The 25061-nt window shown below is 40.0% G+C and overlaps 1 protein-coding gene across 2 annotated transcripts in view; it reads left to right on the plus strand.

Moving 5' to 3' along the window:
- The window catches only part of lrpprc (leucine-rich pentatricopeptide repeat containing), a 67850-nt gene that overhangs the window by 7551 nt on the left and 35238 nt on the right, over nt 1–25061 (plus strand). Inside the window, exons 12-23 of one of the 2 annotated variants that reach the window (XM_030156132.1) lie at nt 3541–3659; nt 3752–3842; nt 5647–5716; nt 8163–8190; nt 8631–8688; nt 9571–9677; nt 10747–10824; nt 11036–11107; nt 11233–11349; nt 11448–11578; nt 11860–11945; nt 18435–18642. In XM_030156132.1, the coding sequence (XP_030011992.1) occupies nt 3541–3659; nt 3752–3842; nt 5647–5716; nt 8163–8190; nt 8631–8688; nt 9571–9677; nt 10747–10824; nt 11036–11107; nt 11233–11349; nt 11448–11578; nt 11860–11945; nt 18435–18642 (1165 nt within the window). The remainder of the gene's footprint in view (nt 1–3540; nt 3660–3751; nt 3843–5646; nt 5717–8162; nt 8191–8630; nt 8689–9570; nt 9678–10746; nt 10825–11035; nt 11108–11232; nt 11350–11447; nt 11579–11859; nt 11946–18434; nt 18643–25061) is intronic. The other variant, XM_030156133.1, reaches the window with a different exon arrangement.

Genomic DNA, 25061 nt, shown 5'->3' on the forward strand with positions numbered 1-25061 from the left:
CTCAGATGTTTTGGACACGCACACATTTTTTTATCATGTTTTTGACTCCAGTAGAAACCCTCTTGAAGCCTCTTTATTTTGAAAATTAACACTGAGGTGTTTGTACTGATACTGAATCAAATATCTAGGGTTAGATTAAAGATCTACAAAAGTCTCTTGAAATGTGACTTCACAAAAGTACTGAATTTTGAGATGGAAATGTGTTGCAGCCCTGTTCTCTTGCCAAATAGAAATAATTTGCTTACAGTACCTTCAGATAAAAATCCTACATTGCGTCAGAGCAAGCGAAATCTACCTTCAGATAACCATAGACAAGAAGCGATGGAGAGACAGATGGTGTTAGAGGAGAAAGAAAAGGAGAAGTGACAGGTACTCATGTCCAAGGACAGGAAGAGATGACAGCAACCGGTTCACTCCACTCCTCTTTTCCTCTCTTCCTCACTTCTCGTCTGTGACAGTTAACCTGAAGACATGAATCTGATGATGATATCTTGTGACCACTGCCATGCTTAACTCACTACTTAGATACTTCCTGCCCTGATGGTATGTCAGACTTTATGCTGACCAACCTGGAGAGGCCTCTACTCTTCTCATTCCTCTTCTGTGCCAAATCTTTTATTTAAATAGTTCAGACAGGAGGCAAAGCAGAGAGGGTTACTCACAGTGGAGGACTGTGGAGTGACCTAGAGGGACTGTGATGCAAATGACACCTCACAACAGCCAACATTATGGCCTGGTGTGCTGAACAGAGGTCGACTGATAGTGGATTGTTAAAAGTAAACTATAACAATAATAGTTTGGAGCAGCTCCTGTCAATATAACTAGTTGCTGATGAATTTCTATCTCTACAATCACTATACACTTGAAGTTCATGTGAAAGTCTTAAAAAAAAAAAAGTAAGACAACTTTAACCCAAAACTTTGGTGAAAGGCATTGAACCTCTCAGCATCAACTTAAATGTAAAGGTGCACAAAGCTCACAGTATAATCTCTCATAAATATTAATAAAGAAAATGTCTCCTCAGGGTTTTATAAAATAATTTGAATTAAATATAGCTTGTGAATCTGAAATTTCTCTTGCGGTTTGTCTGTCATTCCAATTCAGAAACATTGGGCCATTCTGGACCTTGAACCTTTGTAGAGCATCATAATGTGGTAACACTGTGCAGCTCCACCTTTTGACTGGTTTCTTTCCCTTAATTGTCTACACAGTTGTTTTTCTCTATCTTCTCTCCACAATTGTTCTTTTTTAAACTAACTTCCTGATTTTTTTTAACCAATTTATTTTAAAAGGCTCCAAGTGGGTCAAATATTGGTGCCTCAGCCAGAATGGCAACTGTTCCATGTATCAAAAGACCTTAAGAGAGAGCGTTGGCAGCATTAGAGCCAATTTCACCTAAATTATTCGACTCAGATATTGAATTAAGCAAAATATAATGATGCCAGTGACTGTTTAAAAAATGCTGCAGTGGTATTTGGCTGTAGTTGCTGGTGTCATGTTCCTTAACTTCATTGAAAGCTTTAGGACACAAGTTTGAATTATAAATACACACAAAAACGGCCTTGTTCAACAACTAAAAAGTGCTGATGATCATGAAAGTACATGTGCAGAAGTCGGCAAAAGGCGCGCAAGGAGGCCAGCCTCATGCATTTATACTTGGAGCTCTCCATTCACTTGTTTTCTGTCTGTTTGGCTCACCGTGAAATTGATTATGGATTATTCAGGAGGAAAGCAGGTGTTTCCTCTTCTCGTTCATAAAAAGAGGCAGGATGAAAGCGATTAGGGGGTAAGAATGGACAGCCTGAAAGCAGAACGGATGGATCCTCCATTGAGAAGAAACAAGACGATCGCCTGTTTACTTTTTCTTGAAAGTAGGATAGATGGATAGTGAGAGGGGCAGATGAATGAGTGATATGGATGACGGAGAAAGCTGAATGGATGGTTAGAGTGGTTCAGGTAGCCATACCTGGGATAATGCAGCCCCAGTCGCAGGTTTTAATGGCGTATAAAAGCCCAGGACTCATATTTTATTTAACTTAAGAGAGACTGCCAGGTGAACACATACATCCCTGGAGGATAAAGAAACACAGAGCTGGTATTTGTGTGTATGTGTGTTTTTGACCTGAGTGGAGAGTAAATATATACAGCATATTGAGGTATGGCAACTCAAGGAAGCACTTAAGGGTAGTTTTCTAAAGTCCGCATGGGAACAAGGTGTATCGGTACACCGGGCGAGTCATATGGATGCATTGATATTTTTGTCATAAAACCGCATAGCAACACACTCTAAGAATGAATAAGAATGTGCACTCGCTCGTTTAGACCCATGTCTTTTATGGGCACGCTCGCAGACATATGCAAAGTGCCTCCTCCATATGGACATACACCGACAAACACACACATACTTACGGGCTTATTGAGAGAGTGCAAGTGGTTGTTCCATATGCATGTGGCTGTTTTGGCCTTGTTCCCTGAGGCAGGACCTCCAGGCTCTGCTGGAAAGCAGGACGATGATGCAAGAGTCCACTTCATGCCGAGTATGTGTTTATGTCCGTGTTTATTTCCAGAACACTAAGATAGAAAGGGGTGCAGTCATTAGCATTTTGTTAGTGGTGGGTGTGTGGTTGCCTGGAGAGGTGAGAGAATGTATGTGCCAGCTCAGTGTTTTAGACCCATACTTAACAGTGCCAATGCTGCTTCAGGCCTTTTTACAGGAGTGATGGGCAAAATATGTATCGCAGTAAAATTGCATTAACTGTTTTGCTTAATATGTTGGATATATTTGTGTTCATTTATTTGAATGTCGTATCCAATCATGCTAAAAGTGATGTCCTCACAAACAACTTGTGCTGCACGAAGTGCTGCAGAAAAACTGTATTATAGGGGTGTAACAGTGCAGACAAATTTCACTTTGGAATGTTTTTGGCACAGGGGTCTTCGGTTTTGGGTTTTTTTGCCGCGGCGCTGAAAATTAAGCAGTGACACCTGAAGAATGTATATAGGGGAACCCCTGGGTTCTGCTTGCAGCCACCCCTACTCATACTGTGTGCATTCCGCTTCAAAGTTCATGTGGAAACTTAAGGCGAGTGTTTGCGTTCTTCACATATGCTACATGTATTCATTCAGTACACCTCCGTATTGTATTGAAGGCCCCAAACCAAAACCGTTTGATACAAATAAGTGCACGTTACATCCCTACTGTATTTATAACCTTTTTTTTGTTTTTTACTATTACACCTCTAATTTTTAGGATTCACTTATGACAACAGAATTTATTGCAGAATTTTCACTGAATAGTTCAAAAGTAATTAAAAAAAAAAGATATCATCTGAGGTTATTTTTCAAGAAAAACGTGAACTTTTTTACAGTTGTATTTAACAGGACTTTTTTTTTTTTTAAAGAATAAATTAAATTCTTTTTGCAATGTGGACCAAACAAAATAGTGTGGAGACATTTTCTCTCTAGATACACACATAAGAGTTGAGGAATGAATCTGCTGTGGCCTCACTAAATACTTATATGTCTGTTGTGTTTGTGTAGGTGTCGTGGAGCTGGTAAAAACTATGGAGGAGCTCGGCGTGGCCATTGATACACCGACTTTATCCAACTACATCCTCCCCGCCTTTGGCAGCCTGGAAGAAGCCCGACAGGCCCTCAAGGTAACGCACGCTTCTTTTCGCATGTGGGTGTTTGCATCAACATTATAAGGTTAGTGTGTAACCTTGACAAAAAACTGACCTTCTCTGTTTAGGACGCTGGTGTCTCAGTGGAGTCTGAAGGTTTCTTAATCTCAGAGATTCGTTCGTTGGCTGCGAATGACCTCGCAATGCTCTACACCCAATGTAAGACACACACACACACACACACACACACACACAGACAGACAGTCCATAGCTTCACTGCATCTTGAGCACCCTTCATCATAAAAATCGCTGGTTCGCCTGCGGGCTAATTGGCCCTGCATTAACACACACTCACACATTTCTGCGTTTGCCCACTTACTCCTCTGTGCTCATCATGCCTTTTAAGAGATTAGTCTGTGTGAATATGTAAAGAGCAGGAAAGAGAGGCGCCTCAACGGGTAGAGGAACCGGATAGAGGAGGGTGTTTAATAATGGATGCCTCCTCCCGTTTTCTGTGTTTCTTATCGTTACATACACATGCTCTGCTATTTTAACTCCACTCATTTTCTTGCACTTTTTTTCTCTATATGCATACGTCCTCAGTTGATGTCTGTCTCTTCACATAAACGCAACAGTCCAGCTCATCTTTTATGCATTATGAACGCAATTGTTCAGTGTTTCACAGTAGGTTATGGAAACTATGTCATTTCAATTAAAGAATTTAATACTTGAAAAAACATTTTACATCGCCGTGGCGGCCCTACAGGTAATAAAGGACTTTTATTTTACACTTGTTTGTAGCTGTTGTATTTTTGCACTACTTACTTTTTGAACAGTGATCATTTTTTTTAGCAGCAGTCTGTTTTGTTTTTCATTTTACATCTTTTTTTTTTGGTTCAGGTTATATATTCTTTTCCTTCCGTTTTATTTTTCTGCTTAAAGAAAGAGACAAACTGGTTACTTATTACTGGTTACTTGTTCTTGTTCTTCAGCACTTCTTTGAAATACTGTACTGACTAGAAAAATGCCGCCAGAAATGGTGCATTACTTCTGTTTTCTGTTAATTTATACATATCCAGGATACATGGGTATGTAGTACTTTTTCATATTGGTTACATGATGATGATGATGATGATGATGATGATGATGATTATTATTATTGTTATTATTATTATTGTTATTATTGTTATTAATATTGTTGTTGTTTATACCGTAGTGGACCAATAACACTTGTCTACAATTTGTTAAAGAAATGATCTGCATCAGACATTAAATGAGCGAAATCTTACATCCTTTAATAACATAAATTGGAGAAAAAAAAAAGTGACAAAAGTGCTTTTTCTCTGATGATCTCAACGTATATGATAAAGTGTTGTTACAAATATGTAATATACAATATATATTGATTTATGTGCATTTATGTAATAGTATAATGACTCTAACTTGGTAAAGTTGCACTTCTTTTCCTCTGGAGGCATTTTACTTGTAGGGCAGTGCAATATTTACACAAATATGTTTGCATTAAAGGTGAACCCTCTTGCTCTCAAATGCAACAGTGACTCCAACACAAACCTTTATTGAAAAGCCTTGAAGCTGACGGTCAAATCAGCTCAAAGACATTTCACTCTGTCAAATCAAATGATACTTCAACAATATTTATTGCCAGTTTCCACATTGGACCGGAGGGAACTATAAGTAGATAGATAAATGTTTTCTTAGTTAAGTGTTGATAAACAATTAGTTGTGACATGTAACTAATTGGAGAAGGCTCTGGGCGGAGTTTTTACTGCAGTAAGAGAGGTGGCTGCATCAGAGTGGAGGTCGAGCTTTGGTAGAATTGTGTATTTACTGGAAATCAGAAAAGTACCAGTAATAATGGAAAGAAATCACTCAGTTCCTCACTATTATTATAATCTGTTCAGACCTTATATCAGTCAAACTTTTCACGTCAAAACAAGCTCCCATTGTTGTCTTACTCTGTCTTTCTCATTGCTTTTCTGTCCGTCTCTGTTTCTAATTTCAGTGTCGGATGCCTCCCTCCCTTCGCTGGACTTCAGTGTTTTCCGCGCTCGCCTCATCGTCGGCTTCAGAAAGTGAGTAAATTAGTCCGTCTCTTGTTTGTGTCATTCTGTGGTCGCCAACATTTGATATTCCATATTTCTCCATATTTCGCCTCATAGCTCCTGACTGGCAGTTTAGGGAGGCCTGTAGCTCTATAGAGGTCACAGCAGCATATGCTGTGAATATGACATGTGCAGCATATCACACCATCTACAGCGTCTATCTGTGTGTGTGTGTGTGTGTGTGTGTGTGTGTGTGTGCCTGCATGCGTGCGTGCGTGCGTGTGTGTGTGGGCAGCTGCGGGGAAAAACACCATCACACACACATACATGGGTGCCTCATGCATATGGAGGCCGTCATCCCTCAGCTCTTGCCCCAAAGCACCGTGGGAGATATGTAAATTAGCAGATGCCCACCACTGCCCCGCATACTCAAGACCCCCCCCCCCCCCCTCCCCCCCATACTGATCACACATACACACACATTAACCTTAGGACCAGGCTCTGACCGCTGGGCTTTTGTTGAAGGGGTGTTTATGAATATTTAGAGTTTAACACTACACGACCACACAAAAAACACTCAGGCCCCTGAGCAAAACTGGAGGTGAGTGAAAGAGAAAAGTGCTGATTTGTCTGCAGGGACTGAAGATATTTGTTTTACAAAAATTCTCCAAATTCTCTGAGCTGAGCTGAGCTTCTGCTGAACTTTCCTTACACCAAACATAACTTTGTTTGCACTTCAGTGTAAATTCTCTTGCTGGATGTCTGTAATCAAGTTAAAACTGCTGCTTATGACTTATTTTTTTAACTCATGCTGCAGCTGGATATTTTCTTGAATAATTTTGGCTATAAAATTTTGAAAAAGATGAACGTGTTTTTCATTTATTCATTGATCATCAGCAAATAAGATGAGTTTCTAAATAATTGCTGATTTTTTTTTTCAGTTGATGCACCCAGTTACTGCTTTGTTTTAGGATTAATTTACTTGTAGAAAGACAGTAAATTAACTTTGTAAATCCATACTTCCCCAACTTACAAGAGCTACAAACAATTAATCAAGTAGTTGTGGACTATTAAATGAATTAGCTCATTTTCTCCAGTGTGAATGTTTTTTTTTCCTTCTTTGCAACAGTAAATTTAATATATTTGGACATTTGAGGACATTTTTCTGACATTTTAGAAACCAAACAGTTAATCAAGAGAATAATCTATATATAAATCTTAAGTGAATATTGTTATTACAGTTGCAGTCTCAGTTACAATGGTTTGTTTGTGTAGATGTCATACGTTTTCAGTCGGTGTATATCTTCTCATTCAGATAGTTTGGTTACAGTATTAGTTTAGTTGTTGTCTTTTAAGCTGCCTTATCTCTTTGCTTTCTTTCTCATCGCAACAACACACACACCTACACACTCCTCTGACTGTTAGGTGGCCTGACAGGGTCATAATTGGGCTTGCCACTTGGGGAGTGTGTGTGTGTTTTCTGTGTGGTTGAGATGGGGGACCTGCCCCTGTCAAAGACAAGGTCAGGGGATAATTTAATCATTAAAGACCTCTTCTACTCTCTTTTCCTCCCCGCTCTCATTCCCCTGCTTTTTACTCTCCTCCACCAACTAGCTGACAACACCAGAAATGTCACTCGTTGTCACCATTTAGCCTGTGTGAGTGCGTGTCTTTTGTGGTTTCCCAGGCTTTTGTACTGCCGTTTTCTCTCTTGTACTGTGGGATTGAGAGTGTCTTGTCGTAACGCATTGTAGTACACTGTCATTTCACATGACAGTTACATGAGATACATGTGATAGTTACATGAATTCACACGTTGAGTGTGTACGTCAGGCGTTCCATAAACTGTCAGAACTCACAAAGCTGATTTATAAACTCATTCATTTAAACTGGCTTATGTTCCACTTATAGCTGCAACAATTAATTGGTCAGTTGTTGATTTTTAAATAAACTGACATCAATAATTTTATTTTTTTATGGATAAATGATCAAATATTTCTGACTCCAGTTTCTGTGTGAATGTATTTCGGTTCCTTCCTCTTCTGATAGTAAACTAAATATGTTTGGGTTTTGGTTCGAATGACACTTTTCAGGACATTTTTTACTGTGGAAATTTTTTCACCATTTGCTGATATTTTATAGACTAAAAACAAATAGACAATTATTCAAGACAACTACTACCAGCAAAGAAAATAATCAGATGCAGCCCATGTTCTACTTTTTCACTTAAAGTGTCTTTGTTTCATGCAAACTAAAAAAAAAATTGTGAAGAATATAAACATAGAAATTATGACGTCCACACTCATGCGTTAGGAGAAACAATACATTCAGACATGTATTGGACTAAATTATTTGGTGTTTTGTTATTTAATAACAATGTGTTCCTCATTCAGAAGCAAATACACATTCACATGTACCCTGACATGTTGTCACACTGGCTACAAACTCATGTCTTGTCCTCTACTGCCCCCTGCAGGTCTTCTGACGTGGAGAGCATGGTGAAGGTAAGACGCAAAACATTTCAAAAATCATGAACAGATAAGTAGATTTTTAATGATGTCCTAGTTGAGTAAGTATTTACAGGGCTGAGGGAATTTACCATAGTTTAGACAAAATATTAAAATGCTATTGTTAGTATTGGAAGCATTCAATCAGTTGTCTACATTGTCTTTTATTGTAAACAAATATAATAGCTTTGATAAACAGTTTACTTGACATCTGTTACATACTGAAAAAATACAATTTAACAAGCGCCATCTGCTCCTTTTATTTAAATCTCCATATGGCATGGTGAGCTGTTAAAAAAGACCCAGACATTTTTAAGATGAACTCTGTATGTTTACTTTCTCTTGCCAACCATGCAGAATCACTCTTAATTTAAGAAATGTTGTCCAACTCTGTGGTCATGGATTAAATTTGTGTTATATTTTTCTTGTTGTTTCAGATTACTGAGCTGTTGTTCAAAAGTGAGCGCTTTCACGGGCAAAGCACTACGTCTGCTGGTAAGCATTTATACTCTATATTCTCACTGTCAGCTCAGGACGTTAGTATCTGACAGTGTCCTTGTAAGCAAGTTTTGTGTGTAGGTGAGAAGGGAAGTAAGCGATGAGCGAGTGGGTGTCTTTATGTGTATCATCTATCACAAATCAGTGCTCTAACTCACAGGATGACAAGTGCATCTACAGTCACCTTGCAGCTATAATTCTGATGACAGAAAAATGCACAGTTTCTGTGTTAGAACCTTGTGTGTGTTGTTTGTGTATCCTTGTTGTCTCAGTAGCAGTAGACTGCTGACCGGCCCATTTTGCATCATGAAGCCGGTGTGTGTTTATGTTCAGGTGTGTGTGTCGGTGTGTGAGTGAAAGAGCCGCTCTCTCCGTCAGAGGAAATAGAGCCTGGCTGCTGACACAGCGCTGAGTAGTTAAAGTGTATAAGTGTGTGTGTGTGTCAGTGCCAGGCAGCGTCTCTGTTCTGACAGTGTGTGTGGAGCGTTAACGTCGCTTTGTGTCAGTGTGTGTGTCGCGGAGCCGCTCCCCAGTGCTGGAACTGGTGTGTGTGTGTGCTGGTGGGAGAGATGGAGACTGTTATCCATGTCACATCCAGTTAGACGGCATCTGTGTGTATGTGTGTGTTTGTGTGTGTGAGAGCTGAAGTAGGGGGGAGGCTGTCACTGCCAGCTTTCACACATTCACTCACACTCACACAGCCTGAAAGCAGCCTCTGTCAGCAGAATAGGAACACACACACACACACACACACACACTGCAGAGGTTAAAGGAAAAAAATTGTATAAATGCACAAATGGATGGAATGAGTGACACGGTGGCAAATGAAATGTATTCCCAAGACAAATGCTGTGTGTGTGTGCTTGTGTCCCCATCCAGAACGCGGAGGCTACTTTTTGTACAGTCTGATCGACAGCATGACCGAGGCAGAGGTGCAGGTGCAGAAAGACAAACTGAGGGAATACTTCAAACAACTACAGGCCCTGGTACACACAAATAAATGATATACTTACACACTGTATTTCCAGTTCATTCATAACCTTCCCACTTTAACCCGGCTTACACACACTGATCTGATACGACTTACAGTGTGTAATCAGACTCGGACATTGTGGGATCACCCCCTCCCTGTGTTCTAGTTATGGAGAGGAAAAGTCCAGTTTGGACGTTCAGACATGTTGCACAAAATGAAACCATGTTTTGTGCTTTTTGCCTAAAAGTCATGTCTTCAGTGGCCATTTGGAAATCAGTAAAACTGGTTTCTGGCCCAACTTGAAATGTTTATGTGAATGAATAAATCAATCTAATTTGCTATGTATTTTAGAAATGACTGGATATTGGCACAGATCGAGTAATTATCTGCAGAAATCATCCTCATAACAGTGTAATACATAATAATGAGGACATTTATATGAAGTCCATCCTCACAGAATAAGATAAAACTGAAAAAAATCTGCATCTGTTATTATCTATTATAAGGAAAATTAAAACTATCTTGATAGAAGTATAGGTGATAGACTTTATATTTTATGGTAGCTTGTTAACCAAAGCTTAATGCAGATTTTTTTTAATGACTGGCACATAAATAAATTAATAATTCATCAGAAAAATATTAGAAAGTTAGAATGTGTTTCAGTCCTAATTCATAATGGTATTATGTAAGTTTTTAATATGTATATGTGATAGTATTTATTTGTATATCGCTATAAATTATATAGTTAAAGGGCAGTTGTGTACTTTATTTTCTATTTGGTTTAATTTTAATTGACCATTTATTGGCAGCAACTATACAGTAGTTCCACTGGTGTCTGAAAACAGCAATATTTTTTTTTTTACCAAACTATATTAATTAGCTATATCCAAGTTAGGGACATTAACATATTAATTAGCTTCCCACTTTCCTACTACTTTTTATTTCTTAAAGCAATCTATATGAAGAACTTCATATATTCAGACTTTATTTAAATAAGATACACCTTTGTTATATTTACGTAAATCCTGGTTAAAAACATATTCAATCTCTTGTTTACCAAAAATAATTCATCTTATTTGCAGAATATAACTATTCCAGTGAACATCTACAGAGGGATCCGGAACCTTTTGGACTCTTACAATGTCCCAGAGCTCATCAAGGTACAGAGAAGGAACAGACTGTTTCTTTATGTTATTACCATTTATCACATTGAATTTGTGCACAAACAGGCAAAGCAGAGGTGTGTTCTGTGGTGTTTCCACTCATTAACTGGCAAGTTCAGATGTGCCACCTGTCATCTATTGTTTCACTGTAACTGTTGCTTAATTAATGTTAAGTGATGTGAAATATGTCTACATGCGTGTGTCTTAGGATGTTGCTGAATTGATTGACCCTAAAGACAAAGCATCTGCGGAGTTGTCGATGACTGGTCCTCGTGCCACTGTAAGTTTAAAATAAAGATGTTTTATTATGTTTAGTTAGCATGAATCTATCTCAGGCTAATTGAAGTAGAAATCTCCTGTGTATGTTAGAATGTATGTATAATTGGCGATGTAAATGTGTCCCAACAGGTAACTGAGGATAAGGTAGAAACTCTAGAGAACAAGCTAGCTGAACTAAAAGCAGAGAACAAGTCAATCGACCTGACACTGAAACAGATCATCCAGGCTCTCTGCGCTGAGGAGGTAAATCTCCCATTACCTCTATTTTTGGATTGCCTTTGTGTCCCATTTAAAGATGTCTTCTCTGAGAGTTTTCTTCTTTTTTTTTTTTGTCTGATCAGAACCTGCAGCGTGCCCTTGAGCTGAAACAGCAGCATGAGGAGCACATGACAGCCGGTGGATACGCCATCCTCATCAACCACTGCTGCCGCAACGACAATGCAGAGGAGGCGCTCAACCTGAAGAGGGAAATGTGAGGGTTACACACAGAAATACTCTACACACACAGCAGTGCTATGACCAGTAGTAGGCCATTAAAGTTTAACTTGAGTGGTATTAGGGGAGACATTAATGCAGCCGCTCTGTTGACTGACTAAAACACAGGAAACCCTCCACTCTTCCTGCCATATTTCTTTCTTGATAGTCACCTCCTGGTTTTAGCATCAGACCCCAATAAAGTGCAGTGGGTGACTCGAGTTACTGTAAATGGAATACATTAATCTCAAATTCATCCATTGCCCTTTCTGTCTCCAGGAGTCGGAAGGACTCGTCAGTTGCACTTGATGCCAGTAAATACATTGCACTGATGAAGGTGTTTGCCAACAGTGGCAAAGTGGAAGGTGAGTTGATTTAGCGCAAACATTTAGATCTTATGTGACTTAAAACTAATCATTATTTAATCTATGATGGTAGGAAATACTGAAAACGGCATAAGCTTTTCTGTTAAACATAATACCAAAGCCTTTACTCAGATATTTATCTGTATTCTAAAAGAATGCTAGTGATTTATTGATACTGGTTTTGTAATGGCTTATACTTATAACATATAAAGCAGGTTTGGCCATTATGTAATGCACATATCTCTTTTACAATTACAATAATCTTTTATTTTTAACACTAGTACTTCCATGTCGACTCTATTCAAGTAATATTTTTACATATTTCACTTATGAACTGCCTAAATATCTACAGATAAACAGAAATGATAAAAAGCTACAAATATAATATTAAATTGTCAGTGAATTTAATGGCTTATGGGAGTTCATTTAGTGTTTTTTGGAAATACATGCTCGATTGTAACTATCAAATCCATGAATCAACTGATCTCAGCATTAAGTACGCTACCTTTTATTTGTATCTGACATTAAACCTGTTCAGATACAAAAGCCTTGAACCCAAAGGCCTCCAGATGTGTGTGTGTGAGTGTTTGTGTGTGTGTGTGTCGCCATCTCTGTCACAATCTGTCTCTCTCCTTCCCTCAAACCACATTAGCTGGCCATTTTCAGAATGCTACGGTGGGTTTCCTTCAGCCTATCGAAGACCCAATTACCATCAGTTTTGCCGCTCTGCTTTTTGCACACAATGACAGGCAAAATGTTTCCCTTGTCTATCCTCACGTCTCCTCTCCTCCCCTTCGCTCGCTCTCCCCGTGTTTGCCAGTGTCTCTCGATCTGACCCTCTCTGTCTTGAAGCGTGTCATTCTCTCATTCGGCCCCCCTCGCTCACATCCGCGTCAGTGAGAAATGAGAGAGGGGGAAAATTACAGGACTGTGTGTATTTTTCCAGAATTATTGAAATCCGCCTTGATGCTAATGGCATATCATGTCCACCGAAGTGCTTGAACATTTCACAGACACACAGACGGACACACACAAATTTGCATGTGAATTCAAGCAAAAGGCATTTGGTGGGGCTGGCGGTTGGGGTGTGTATATGCAGTGCTAACGCATTTGCCATTAGCCGGAGTGTGCATATGGAGGGGGACGCTTGTCATCCACATTAGCACACATGGCTAACCTTGATGTTAGCCTGTCCCCACCCAGACGCTGGTCTGCTCAGCTCCCAGCACACACCAGGCCCAGCTGAAGATCATGTCTCCTGGCATCTTGCTTTATTTCTTTCCCTCTAATGGCTTTGTTGTTTTTGCCCTTGGTTCAGAGCCCTCCAACCCACCTCACCTGGCAACTTTGCTTTTTACTGTTTACTTTATCCTTTCGACTTCATTCCTGTGTCACCTTACATCCCCCTTTTGCTGCTGGGATGCACTTTCTAAGTCCAGCGCATCCTCAACCTTTCCATCTTAGTTATTCATGATGATCTGAACTAGTATTTTTACATGTTGAATTATAGCTTTCATGTTAGCAAATGTAACTACATAATAGTCCTGTTGTATATATGCATATACATGTCATTGGAAATAAGAATGTAATAGAATAAAAGGCTTGAAAATATCAGCTTAATGTAAATGATGATGTGTCATAATAGCAACAAAACAACACATACAGTGCTTCTTATAGATATGTCATGTTGCAGTGTAACCAAAATATAATTCTGTTAACTCCAACCAGTTGATTGACTGACCATATAAACAACTTTATTTCTCTATAGGTGACTTTTCAGTGAATATGAACGTAGAAGTAATTCAACAATAAATTCACAGCATCAGATTGTATCCATTGTGTGGCAAAACTCTGCAGGTCCTAAAAGCTTAGGTGTAAACAGTCCTGAGTTAAACTGAGATTCAGGCAAAGTACCCTTGAGCTGACTGACTAAACGGTTCCATCTGTAAGTTCAACTCATGTCAGAGAAGTAGTTTTCCCTTCAACAACTTCGATCTTAGGAAGGTACAAATTATTTGCATGAATGCTTCTATACGGTTTAAACTATGGAAAGTTTGCAGTAATGGAGTTAGAACCACCGTCGTCTGTCACACTAATCCCTTCAGAATTGAAAATGTTGTTGGATAAAAGTGTGAGTTAGTGCTTTTAAAAAAAATTGTTTTCATCTTTGGGTGAAAAGGCATGTTTGTGTTTCTGCTGCTAGTACCAGCGCAAAGTGTCAAATTCTTTGAGAGTATTATTTTATTACTATATCTGAATCTTTTTATTGATGATAAATCAGGGGAATATTTCATAAATTTTCATTTATAAATAGCAGAAAAAAAGTGAAAAATACTATAATTTCTCTAATGCATTTATGTAATATATATAAATTTACTGTTTGATTCAACCTGATATTTATAATCTGAAATTCAAATTTTACATTTTCTTTGTCTAGGAGTGGATAATTTAATAGAAATTACTACTAAAAATAATGTTTTTACAGTGAACACTTAAGATAATCTTTCTAGACTCCAGATTATTTTCCCCCAAATCTAACCTTTTACTCTGCAAATTAAGGCCCTTAATTTTAATATTGTTGTGGATGATGTTCAGGGTATATATTTATATTTGAGTAGCTGACCACATACACGTGTCATAAAAGAATTATATTAACAACTAAACTATTGCAAACATTCAAACATAAATTTGCATAAATTATGGAGCCTCTGAATGTCCAAATTCCACATTGATATGATTAAATGTTCTGTACTTATTTTGGCTTTCCAGGGTTAAACAGTTCCTCTATTATTCTATAATAATATGTCTTTCTTTTAACCTCCTGACACCCAGTAAGTAAACATTTTCACCATTTCCATTAAATAATTGCTTTAATTGGAAACACCATGATGCAGCAGTTTTTTCAGATACATTTTTACATATATAATGTCCTTTTCAGTGGCTTTTTTTTTTTTAAGTAAAGCTGTGTAACTCTTGTCCACTACAGAGGACTAAAATGCATTGCTGGGTCTCAGGAGTTTAAGTAAAGTCTAAAGTTACCACTTATTTTGACAATTGTTAAAGAGATTATTCCTTTGCTTGCTAATATAAACCTGTGTGTTCTACTTTTCGTACGTATTTTCTACCTGGCCCCTGCCTTATAATCATCCTATTGTGTGATGTATGTTTCTAATCGCTCCTGTGACCCAGTTCTTCCACACACATCAGTCTGGGCTTCACTTGAGTGAACACCTGTTTACTTCCTTCAGCCTTGTGCTCCTCTCCCTCCATTTTAACTACAGCTCTCTTTTATGACTAAACGTCTCTTTGACCTGCCCTTGCCCCTCTGCTTTCGTCTGTTCAACCTCCCACTCCACTAAACACAACTTGCTTGGGTCCTGGGCTCCTTTTTGGTGCCGTCTGTGTGTTTTGGGGAAAAAAAGACATCACCAGCAGTCAAGCCGTGGAACATTAGATGAACCACTGGGCTGTGTGATGTTTGTTTACCTGGCCTGTCTGCCTCTCCATCTCTTGGTGTGTGTGTGTGGTCTGGCTCGCTTTGCTGGCCACGATGCTCGGCTGAGCTGATGGATATGCATACTGGCTAAACGGACAGATGAAGGGAGATGAGGGGTGGGTGTGGGGGGGGTGTTGGATAGTGGACGGAGCGATGTTAGCTAGTGTAGCTCCATTTGGGCAGATTACCTCCAAGCCATTGGTCTCGGTGATTAGCGGGTCTGTCAGAGAGTGATGGAGAGAGGTATGGATAGATGGAGGAGGGGGAGACACGCTGAGAGATGGAGGCAGAGTAAGGATCATCTGCTCTGATAAATAGTTCAGATTCATCAGCAGGTCAGGTCATTAGGGCAGCTGTTAAATGTTGATACCACCATCAGGTTGTTTTCCTTATAACTCTGGTTCAAGTACTAACGCTGGGCATTGTGGGTAGACTTTTTGTCTTCGCTTTCCATTTACAAGAGTGGCTTTACCACAGAACACCTGCTCCTGGAGTTAAACATGGCTAAATACAATAATCAGCATTTTAAGAAATATGGCACTTAATTGTTAAGCTGCGTTGCTTGATAGTAATTTGGCATCACTTCAGTAATTATCTTTCAATATATTCTTATTAAAGTGGAGTGAGGACATGAAACTCCTGGAGCTTTAATGAGTCATAAAATTATATAAGCTGTTTACACCAAAAGCACAAAAAGAAATTTTGTACTTTAAGGTTGACCACAGACTCGTGACAAGACAAATTCACTGTAGGATGTTCAAGTAAATAGTAAATACATATACAGCATTAGAGTTTTTCTTCTTCAGAGGATAGTTCCTTAATGAGTGAACATCATATGTTAATACCATAACTGTGTTTACACACCCTCTTATGGGAGCGCTTCTCAATATAGGACACCTTGCAATTTGAATTAATTTTTATGTTCAATGTATAAATCCATGTGCAACATACTCAGGTTCATATTTGTGATTTAACATCTTGTCTAGCAATGAAAAAAGTCTGACACAGGGCAGATTTAAAGTACTCGCACTACACAATCCTCTCACAATGAGTCCATCAGCCAGTTCTGTGTCATGACCCACCAGTTGAGAAAGCTTGGCACAGTGTGTGGTTTTTTTTTCCCAGTATTTCTTGGTTGTAGCTCCCATGATGTGAAAATAGAAACACAGAAATAATAAAATCAATCTTGGGTGAAATAGACAAAGAAACACAGGTCATCTCATGGTCGTCATTTGAGAAAAGTTCTTTCAGTTACTTATTCAGATCTTGTGAAAAAACCTGCACAAACTCTATCTACTGGTAATCTTTGGTTTTGTTATATTAGTTTGTATTTTGAGCATCGACAAAAAAACCTCAGGAGAGCCATAATCGAAGTACAGATCACATAGATTCCACTGTGGGAATAGATGTTTTTATTGCTCTTTTAAGGCTCTTGAAAATACTAGTGGTAGGAGATGTGACACATTTTTTCCCTTTCTTCTGGCCCAAGTAGGAGGTTAACAGGCCTTTTTTGCATGTAGGAGGTTGGAGCAAAACAATTAAGCCAGCAGGCAACTTCATTAGTGAATTGGATTTAGTGGAATGAATTTAAATGTGCTGTGTAATTTAACAACGTGCATGAAGTTACTGTGGAAATACTTGATAAGAGGACAAAAGGAAGTAGGACTGATATTGAAGCTCTGCAACTTTTTTCCATGCAACAAGCCCAACGTATCCTTGTGACGAGCTTCATCCCGATGGTCCCATCCCTCTGTCTCATCTTGATGCCTTCTACCTCCCTCCCTTACTTTCTCCTTTCCCTCCATTTCTGTCTTACTGTGTCCCATTAATTCTGTGGCAGCCCGTCTTCCACATCACTGTAACAACTGGCACTAAGAGGTGGAGAAATGGAGAGGCAGACTAAAATTAAGATGCCAAAGCACTCACCAGTGGGCCTGTCCCTCAGCCCACTAGTGTGTATGTGTGAATGAGTGTGTGTTTTATGTATGTGTATATATGTATGTGCTGTATTTCCTTGGCTTTTATATTCCTCCACCTTTATTAAGAGGCAGACCTGTTAGATGCAGGCCTTTATTTCTAATTTGCTCTTTTTGGTAATTCTAATTAGTTGCTTTTTAATACAAAGCCTTGTTTTGAGCTGCTCCCATTTGTCCAAAAATGAATCACCTCTGTACACATTATTCAGATATATTCTGTGTCTCCGTCTCCATCTCCTCTCTCTCCGTCATGCAGTATAGATTAGTATCTGTGCTGGAGAGCGGCTGTATCGCTGTCAGCCCATTAGCAGCTGTCTAAATAGACAGTAAACGCATCTTAATTACCTTACCCCCGATACATCACTTATACACACATACACACCCCCTCTCTGTTCACCATTTAGCCCTCAGTGTTGGCCAGATGGGCGCGTGGCCTGGTAAAAAGCCCTCCATTACCGACTGGACTTGACCAAACTGATCCACCCCTCAGCCCGTTTACAGGGTCTCACCGAGGCCACGGCGGCCCCTTGTCGCCACATACCTATAATTTAGCCCCCCAAGTGCTTTCCGCATGGCCACGGCAAAAAGCCGGCCTCCATTGTAGGTGTTCAGTAATTGTAGTCTCGTTTAGAAAACCGCAAGTAGCAATTAGCGCAGAGTTGGCATTATACAGGGTTGGATTTGCATCCCTGCTGGGCACAAAATGCTGTTTTAATATGGGTTTGTTTTCCCCACATGGAATTAGCTAAAGGGGCCTTTTATCATATTCACACACCCTACTCTTCTCACAGCCAAGCTCTGCCCACCTCTTTCCTCGTCTCCCTACATTATTTCTCTTTCTCCTTCCCTTTTGTTCTTTTCATTCGCATCTTTTTCTTTACCTCCAAGTCAGTGTTTTTCACAACTTATACATTATTTCTTTGGGAAGCTAAAACTCTATATCACTCATGCCTTGCTGTAGGAACAATGAAAACACTTTTTCCACTAACACATATCTTTTCTCTTCCTTCATCACAGAGGCAGTGGACATCCTGAAAGAGATGAAAGAGAAAGATGTGATGTTGAATGACACACATACCACTATGCTGTTCCATGCGCTCAGCTCCGCCGCAGCCAAAGGTGGTCCTACTATCATCCGACGACTCCAGGACACCGTCTTTGCCCTTGGACTGGCCAAGCCCTCCGCCAACCTCTGCTCACCCTTGATCACAGCCTACCTGGACAGGTGAAGGCACCTCAGATGTGCATCAGCATACAGACACTAAACCATAACCTCTCCCATGTATCTTCGAACCATTTTATTTTTGCATTTTCTCATGAAGAAACTACTTACAACTTACAAATGCACTTTAAAGTGGAACTGCCGTACCAGCATTAGTTTATGATCTATGAGTCTGTGGTAGGCCATGTCAGTTTTACAAAGCTTGCAGAGCACTATTTTAGTAGGTTTCTGAAGAATTCCCACACTTTTGATGAACAAGTCCAGGCTTCAGGGGATATAGTTAAATGTTGATCTTGCCCAGTAGTTGGAGTCGGCGTAATTGGGGATGAGTGTATACTGTACAGTCCATTCTAAGCAAATCACTGTATTTACACAATCAACATAATCGATTATGTTGATGCATCATTCCAGCCCTACTATATATCACACATGTGGTACAGACTGATCATGTACAAACAACACAACCTTATTCCAAAACACAGATGTTTACAAATATCCATAAACACACTCATGTTTTTGTGTGTTTATTTCCATGGCAGAAGCTCCTCCACAACCAGCCAACAAGCTCACTTTGTTTTCAGATTTGTCTCTTCACTTGCCAAATCCAGTTGCCAAGTGTGTGCATGTATGTGTGTCTCAATGAGTCACTCATCCCTCCCTGTGATCATAGCCGGGGTTACATTCTGGGTCAGTGATTCAGACAGAGAGAGGATGTGGAAGTTGCTCATTTATGTGTATCATTGCGTGTTTGTGTGTGTTTGTGTATGGCAGCCAGGCTTTGTTTATGTGAGAATTCACCAGCTGCAACCTCTCCCATGAGCCCCCACCCCTGGTCTCCTGAAACACCCACTGCTATACTCAGAGGTGTAAGTGTGTGTTTGTGCGTGTCTGCATACCCGTTAGATACGGCCATCGATGCTTCTTCCCATAATGCACATATGCAAATCACCGTTAGGGAACACTAGCTGTGAGGTCACTATTACTGCTTCACCTTTCAACTCTGTTCAGTGTTCATGTGTATGTTTGTGGTGCAGCTTTTAAGTAGATCAGCTCATTAGCATGTTAATTATGTACAGATCGCTAATTGCCGGATTTACCACAACGACATGGTGCGCTGTTAGGGGCCCGACGCAACAGTCACACAGACACTGCACACACACACACACACACACACACACACACACACACGCACACTGTTTATTACCTCTTGTGTTTATGCTGCAGAGGATGATGTAGACCTTTGCACATGACACTCACAACACACACACTCAAATCCTTGCATGCTCACACACAACAAGGCTCCCCTGCCGCTGTTTGTTTTGCTCCAAGTCGGGTCTCTGGCACAAACAGAGTTTCCAGGTTCAATCGTTAATCACTGCTTCTGTGAGATTAGCAGGCTAATTTACTCCTGGGTCATCAACAGCAGCCAAAACACAAACACACACACCAGCTTTTCACAGCCCTGATCACAAATCAAGCGCCAGTTGTACACTCTCCAAATGATCCTGTGAACACAACTGAACAAGCTAGCTTCTGGTATTCTATCATCATCTGTCTGGAATTACTGGTGCATTTGTGTTCAGGGTTTGGACACTGAATGAATCAAACATAGAATCAGAGGTATTGATGAAAGTCCGCTGACATTTGTTGATATGGTAAATTGTACATTTAAATAGTGATTTTTCTACCTTGCTGTGGGGTGCAGTTTGTAGATGACCTGCTGTTCCATCTGAGTCACAGCTGCCCCAGTTCATTTTTGGTCATTTTCACTGAGATTAGAAAACCTTTTCAAGGGATTTTTGAAAATGGATGTGCTATATATAGACCAAGGTATTGGGACAAAATAATGACAAATGCACTTTTATATATTTAGTATCATTGCATTAAAACTTCTTAAATCAAATTTTGTTGACATTCTCATCTAAGACAAAAAACAAACTTAAAAATATTGATTTGATATATATCATGATAATTTTTAACAAGAACTGACCTAAACATTTTTATAATGATGATATTTCAGATCAGTAGGAATGAGAATTTCTACCAGCTGTAGGTGTGATGTGTCTACTTTTGTCCATTTAGTGTCAAATCCATAGAAGGTTTCTGGCCCTTTCACTGCATTCTCCCAGTGTTTCTCTGCATGAGATAAAGACTGACCTTCTTTCTATCTTTAGTTTCATCAACAAATGTTTATAACTGAGATTTTTTTTTCACATTTCCAGTAATGAGGAGTGTGTAAGTTTACTCAGCTATGCCTGAAGGGCAGACTTGAGCGCTATAATACTTGACTTTTGAACCACTTTTCTGGCTCCGTTCTCCTCTTGTCCCATTTTATCTCCTTCCAGTTGCCCCTTCATTCCGTCAGTCAGCGGACAAACAGACAGTGGGGAGGAGGAGGGACAGAGGAAAGCGATAAAAGAGGACAAAGCAGGCATCACTCCCGCCTGCACCCGTCTCATCGCTGCGTCAGCGCTAATGACTTAATGAACACTTCTCCGGCAGATTAGCCCTTGACAGCCCATCATATGCGCCGCCCCGTTAGCCTTCATGCCCATTCGCTCAGTATTGTGTGCGCTATCCTGTGACTATGCTAGTTGCCAGCTTGTTTGCCTTGCCTCATACTTATGGAGGTGATTAGTGACACAAAATGCTAATGAGTTCACCAGAATGAAGAGCTGGCAGAAGATGTATGATAAGACGAACGAATGGTGATGAATAAAATGAGAGGGGGCGGAGAGCTGACAAGAGATGAGTGGCTTATTCACTCCCACTCTTTTTCTACCGTCTTAAATTCTGTGTGAACACAGCGTATACAGCAAGGCCCCAATCTTGAAGCATGACCATCCCAAGACTGAAATTGAAAATGTTATTAATGGAGGTATTCATTGGTAGATGAGATGACCATCAGGTGAAAAGATAATGAGCAAAGAAGAGGAGGTGTTGAAAAAGATCCTTAGACCTTCTTCAGCTTAATACAGTTACCATTAGAAACACACGTTCGTGATTTCCTGGCATGTTCATCTTGTGAGCAGTCACCTGTGTGGGTATTGGCACGAATATTAGTACTTGCCATTCTTCAACACATGAAACAGCAGGCTAGTGGTGTCATGATCACAGTCTCATTTGCGTTTCAAAACACACACTTTGTCCTCCCCCTTGCGAGGACAGTGGCTTGATAACAGGCCTGCCGATCTCCTCTGAACAAAGAAGGGGGACAGAGGGGGAGTGAGATGAGGCTAAATGAGCTTCCTTGTCTAATCCTTCAGGTTTCCATCGAGCAAAGCGCTTGTTATTTTTTCAGGGCTTAATTGGCTGGAAAGTGGCTGACATGCAAAGTTGGGGACATTAACAGGGCTGTGCGCCGCACTAAATGGCAACGCAAAGTGACAGTTAAATTGTACCTAGGGGAAATTATCCATCTTTCGACATCCTTAGCTCTTTTTTTGGGGTGGATCTACAGGCAGAAAGATGCAGAGAGGGGAGGGTGTAATTGCAATGCCAGGCCCTTTTTTTTTTTTTTTTTTTAGCCAAGAGTGATGGGGTAGTTTTTAAAGATGTCTCATTAGTAAAGAGGATTTATAAGTAGGTGTGGATGATCTTGATGGAGCATGAATGAGGTGGACAGGCTGGAAGGAATTGGTGAAACATCCACCAACATGACAGTGCTGCTTAGTGAGATAAGTAGTGGTCTATCAGGTCAAAGGATCAGATTGTAATGGTTCTTGAGACTTCATTTTCTCTCAGTTGTGAAATGCTCTGTAAAGCATCTATGCCCAAGGATCAGGTCATCACCCCACAGGTGGGTGGCAAGAGATTTTGTTTGGGTAGTCAAAGTTTCAGTTCTACAGATCAACATTATGTTTGTTTTAGCTACAATAACCTAAATGCATTTATTTTATTTAGTGCATAAAGGATTAAAAATGTGTGCTTATTGTTTTATAACTTGCATTTCAGAGATGTAGGTATGACAGACAAATTTGCTCTTTTCATGGTTTTCTGTAAATAGAGTTACAGTGCTCATTTTTACCTCTACTGTCACCACTCAGACCTGTAGTGCAAAGATGACTACCAGTTATTTTTGGAGCAGATCCACAAAAAGGGGTAGATGTTTTAACTGGCATGGTAATATGTGAGCATGTTTATGAGTCTTTGTTTAGTTGTTTTTAATGCATAACTTTTGCTACAGGTATTCCTGTCATCCGCACCACCTTGGTGTCTTAACCTCCTGAAAACTGAGACTTTCACTAATGAACTCAACCATTTTTAATTGGAAAATCCTATGTTAACAAAATGACAAAAAAAGAGGCTTTTGCAAATGATGATTCACTCATATTTCCTGCATATACATATCCTCCCCAAGTCACTTTGGTCCTTTCCCGGAGGAAATTAAGACTGAAGCCTTGACTAACAACATAATTTACATGGATACAGAATTTTAGGAGTTCTCTTTATTTTTGTTTCTGTAGCAGCAGCTTCTTTTCATGATGCTGCCAGCTACATTTACAGCAAGTGAGCTGTTATCAAGTGATTTGCAACAGTTCGTGTGTTGTCAGCCCCTATCGCGTAATATTTATTTTCAAGTAGATTAGAGCAATTAATTTAGAAAAATGCCAAATGCTGGTGTCGACAGGAATGGTAAAATGGAAATCCATTAGTGTGGATGTGGCTTTAATGTCACCAACTGGCAAAATAAAAGAAACCTTTCTTACCAGGTTACCATAATAGTCTGTTACACTAACTGACAAAGGATCAAAACATAGGTGACAATTTGTAATCTGTTCACAGTTAAATAAGTGAAAAGAAGAGCAGATTATTGGCACTGGTGTTCTCGGAGTGCCATTCTAGTTGTAAAAACAAAGTTAGTTGTTTTTTTAGTCCTATACCTGATTTAGACCTGATAAATTCCTCTCTTAACAATAAAACACAGTATTACATTAAAGATGATACAATTTTCACCGTACATAATTATTTTTGGATTTCAAATAATTTTAAATACCAGGGATTACTGGATAATTCAAATAAAAAGTTAAGAAAGAGTTGTAGTCAGCACTGAAGCATAACTGGATAGTAAAATAATTCAGGTATTCTTCATTAAAATGCTGTATTAAACAGTCCTATGTTATGACACATCACCAAAATGACAGATAATGGACATCTGTAAGACTTATTTTTGATGAGATTCTCACCTTGTCCACTGCTAGGAATAGCCTCTGTCACAGCACAACAGCTTTCTACACTTTTCCCCTTGTCTACGACAAAATTTTGGGCCAAATCACATCCCTGTCACCCCTCCCCATCTCATTTTATCTCCACACTCTTTCTCTCATTTTCACCATCTCTTTCCTCTCTCTTGTGCGTTGTTCAATCAGACTGTTGTGCAGTTGAACAGCCTCTTGACTGGCGCTGCTGAATAATGTTGTCCCTCTTCATTTCAATTAGCAGACCTCTTTACCTCCCAACCCTAATCACTCCATTCCTCCTCCCTACGTCGCTCTCTTCTGCTCCCTCTGAACAGAAGCCAAAGTCAAGGTCACACCATTTCCTGTTTTTCACGGGTTGTTGGTCTTTAGGGGCAGATTTCTCTTAGCCGTTTGTCTAATTGATAAGAGGAGAAAACACTTCAGAAATTATACCTGTTCGTTCACTCGCTGTCTGTTTCTCACTCACTTACTCTGCCCCCTACCTCCACCGTGGGTGCCCTATCTGCTTTGACCTCTATGTGATTGACATGGTAATTACCCAATCAACAGATTGATGGCAGCGCTGTCACAATAGAGGGGATTGAAAGTGGTCGCTCTCCCTCCCCCTTCTCTTCGCTTGTGGGTTCCGTTCTCCGTATTTCTCACGTTATCACTCCATCAGGCGCACTCATACTCCCTGTACGCACCCTTTTGTTTGTTCGTTCACTTGGGAAGGATGGGCAGAGTGATGGGAGGGGGGCGAGATGGAGGCTAGATTGAGCAAGGAAAGGATGACATGAGACGAAGGGATCAAGATGGAGGAGGGGGGTCTCTAATGTTGTTGCCATATTTCTGGTAAATTGCTCAGCTGGGGGCCGAGGTCGTCGGAGGGGAGTGCGAGCTGACAGCGTGGAATCAAAAGGAACAGGGTAAAGAGAGTAAGAGTGTGAGTGTGTGTGCGTGTGTGTGTGTGTGTGTGTGTGTGTGGGAGGGGGGGGGGTGTTGAAGGAAACAGAGGGAGAGGGAAAAGCTACGATCAGGAGGAAAAGGAAATGAGAAGAGAGGAAATAAAAAAGACAGGTCAGAGGTGAGGATGACAAAAGCAGAGAACAAGTGAGAGAAGTTGGAAGGCGCTAGAGAAGCTATGCGGAGAGGCTAAAGTTCAAGCGAGTCCTTTTGTGTGCAGTGTACCTTCGCCTCTAAAAGCCTGTCCAGAGAGACATTAGCCCCTCACAGACAGGC

The sequence above is a fragment of the Sphaeramia orbicularis genome, chromosome 15, assembly GCF_902148855.1.
Source record: "Sphaeramia orbicularis chromosome 15, fSphaOr1.1, whole genome shotgun sequence".
Taxonomy (NCBI): Eukaryota; Metazoa; Chordata; class Actinopteri; order Kurtiformes; family Apogonidae; genus Sphaeramia; species Sphaeramia orbicularis.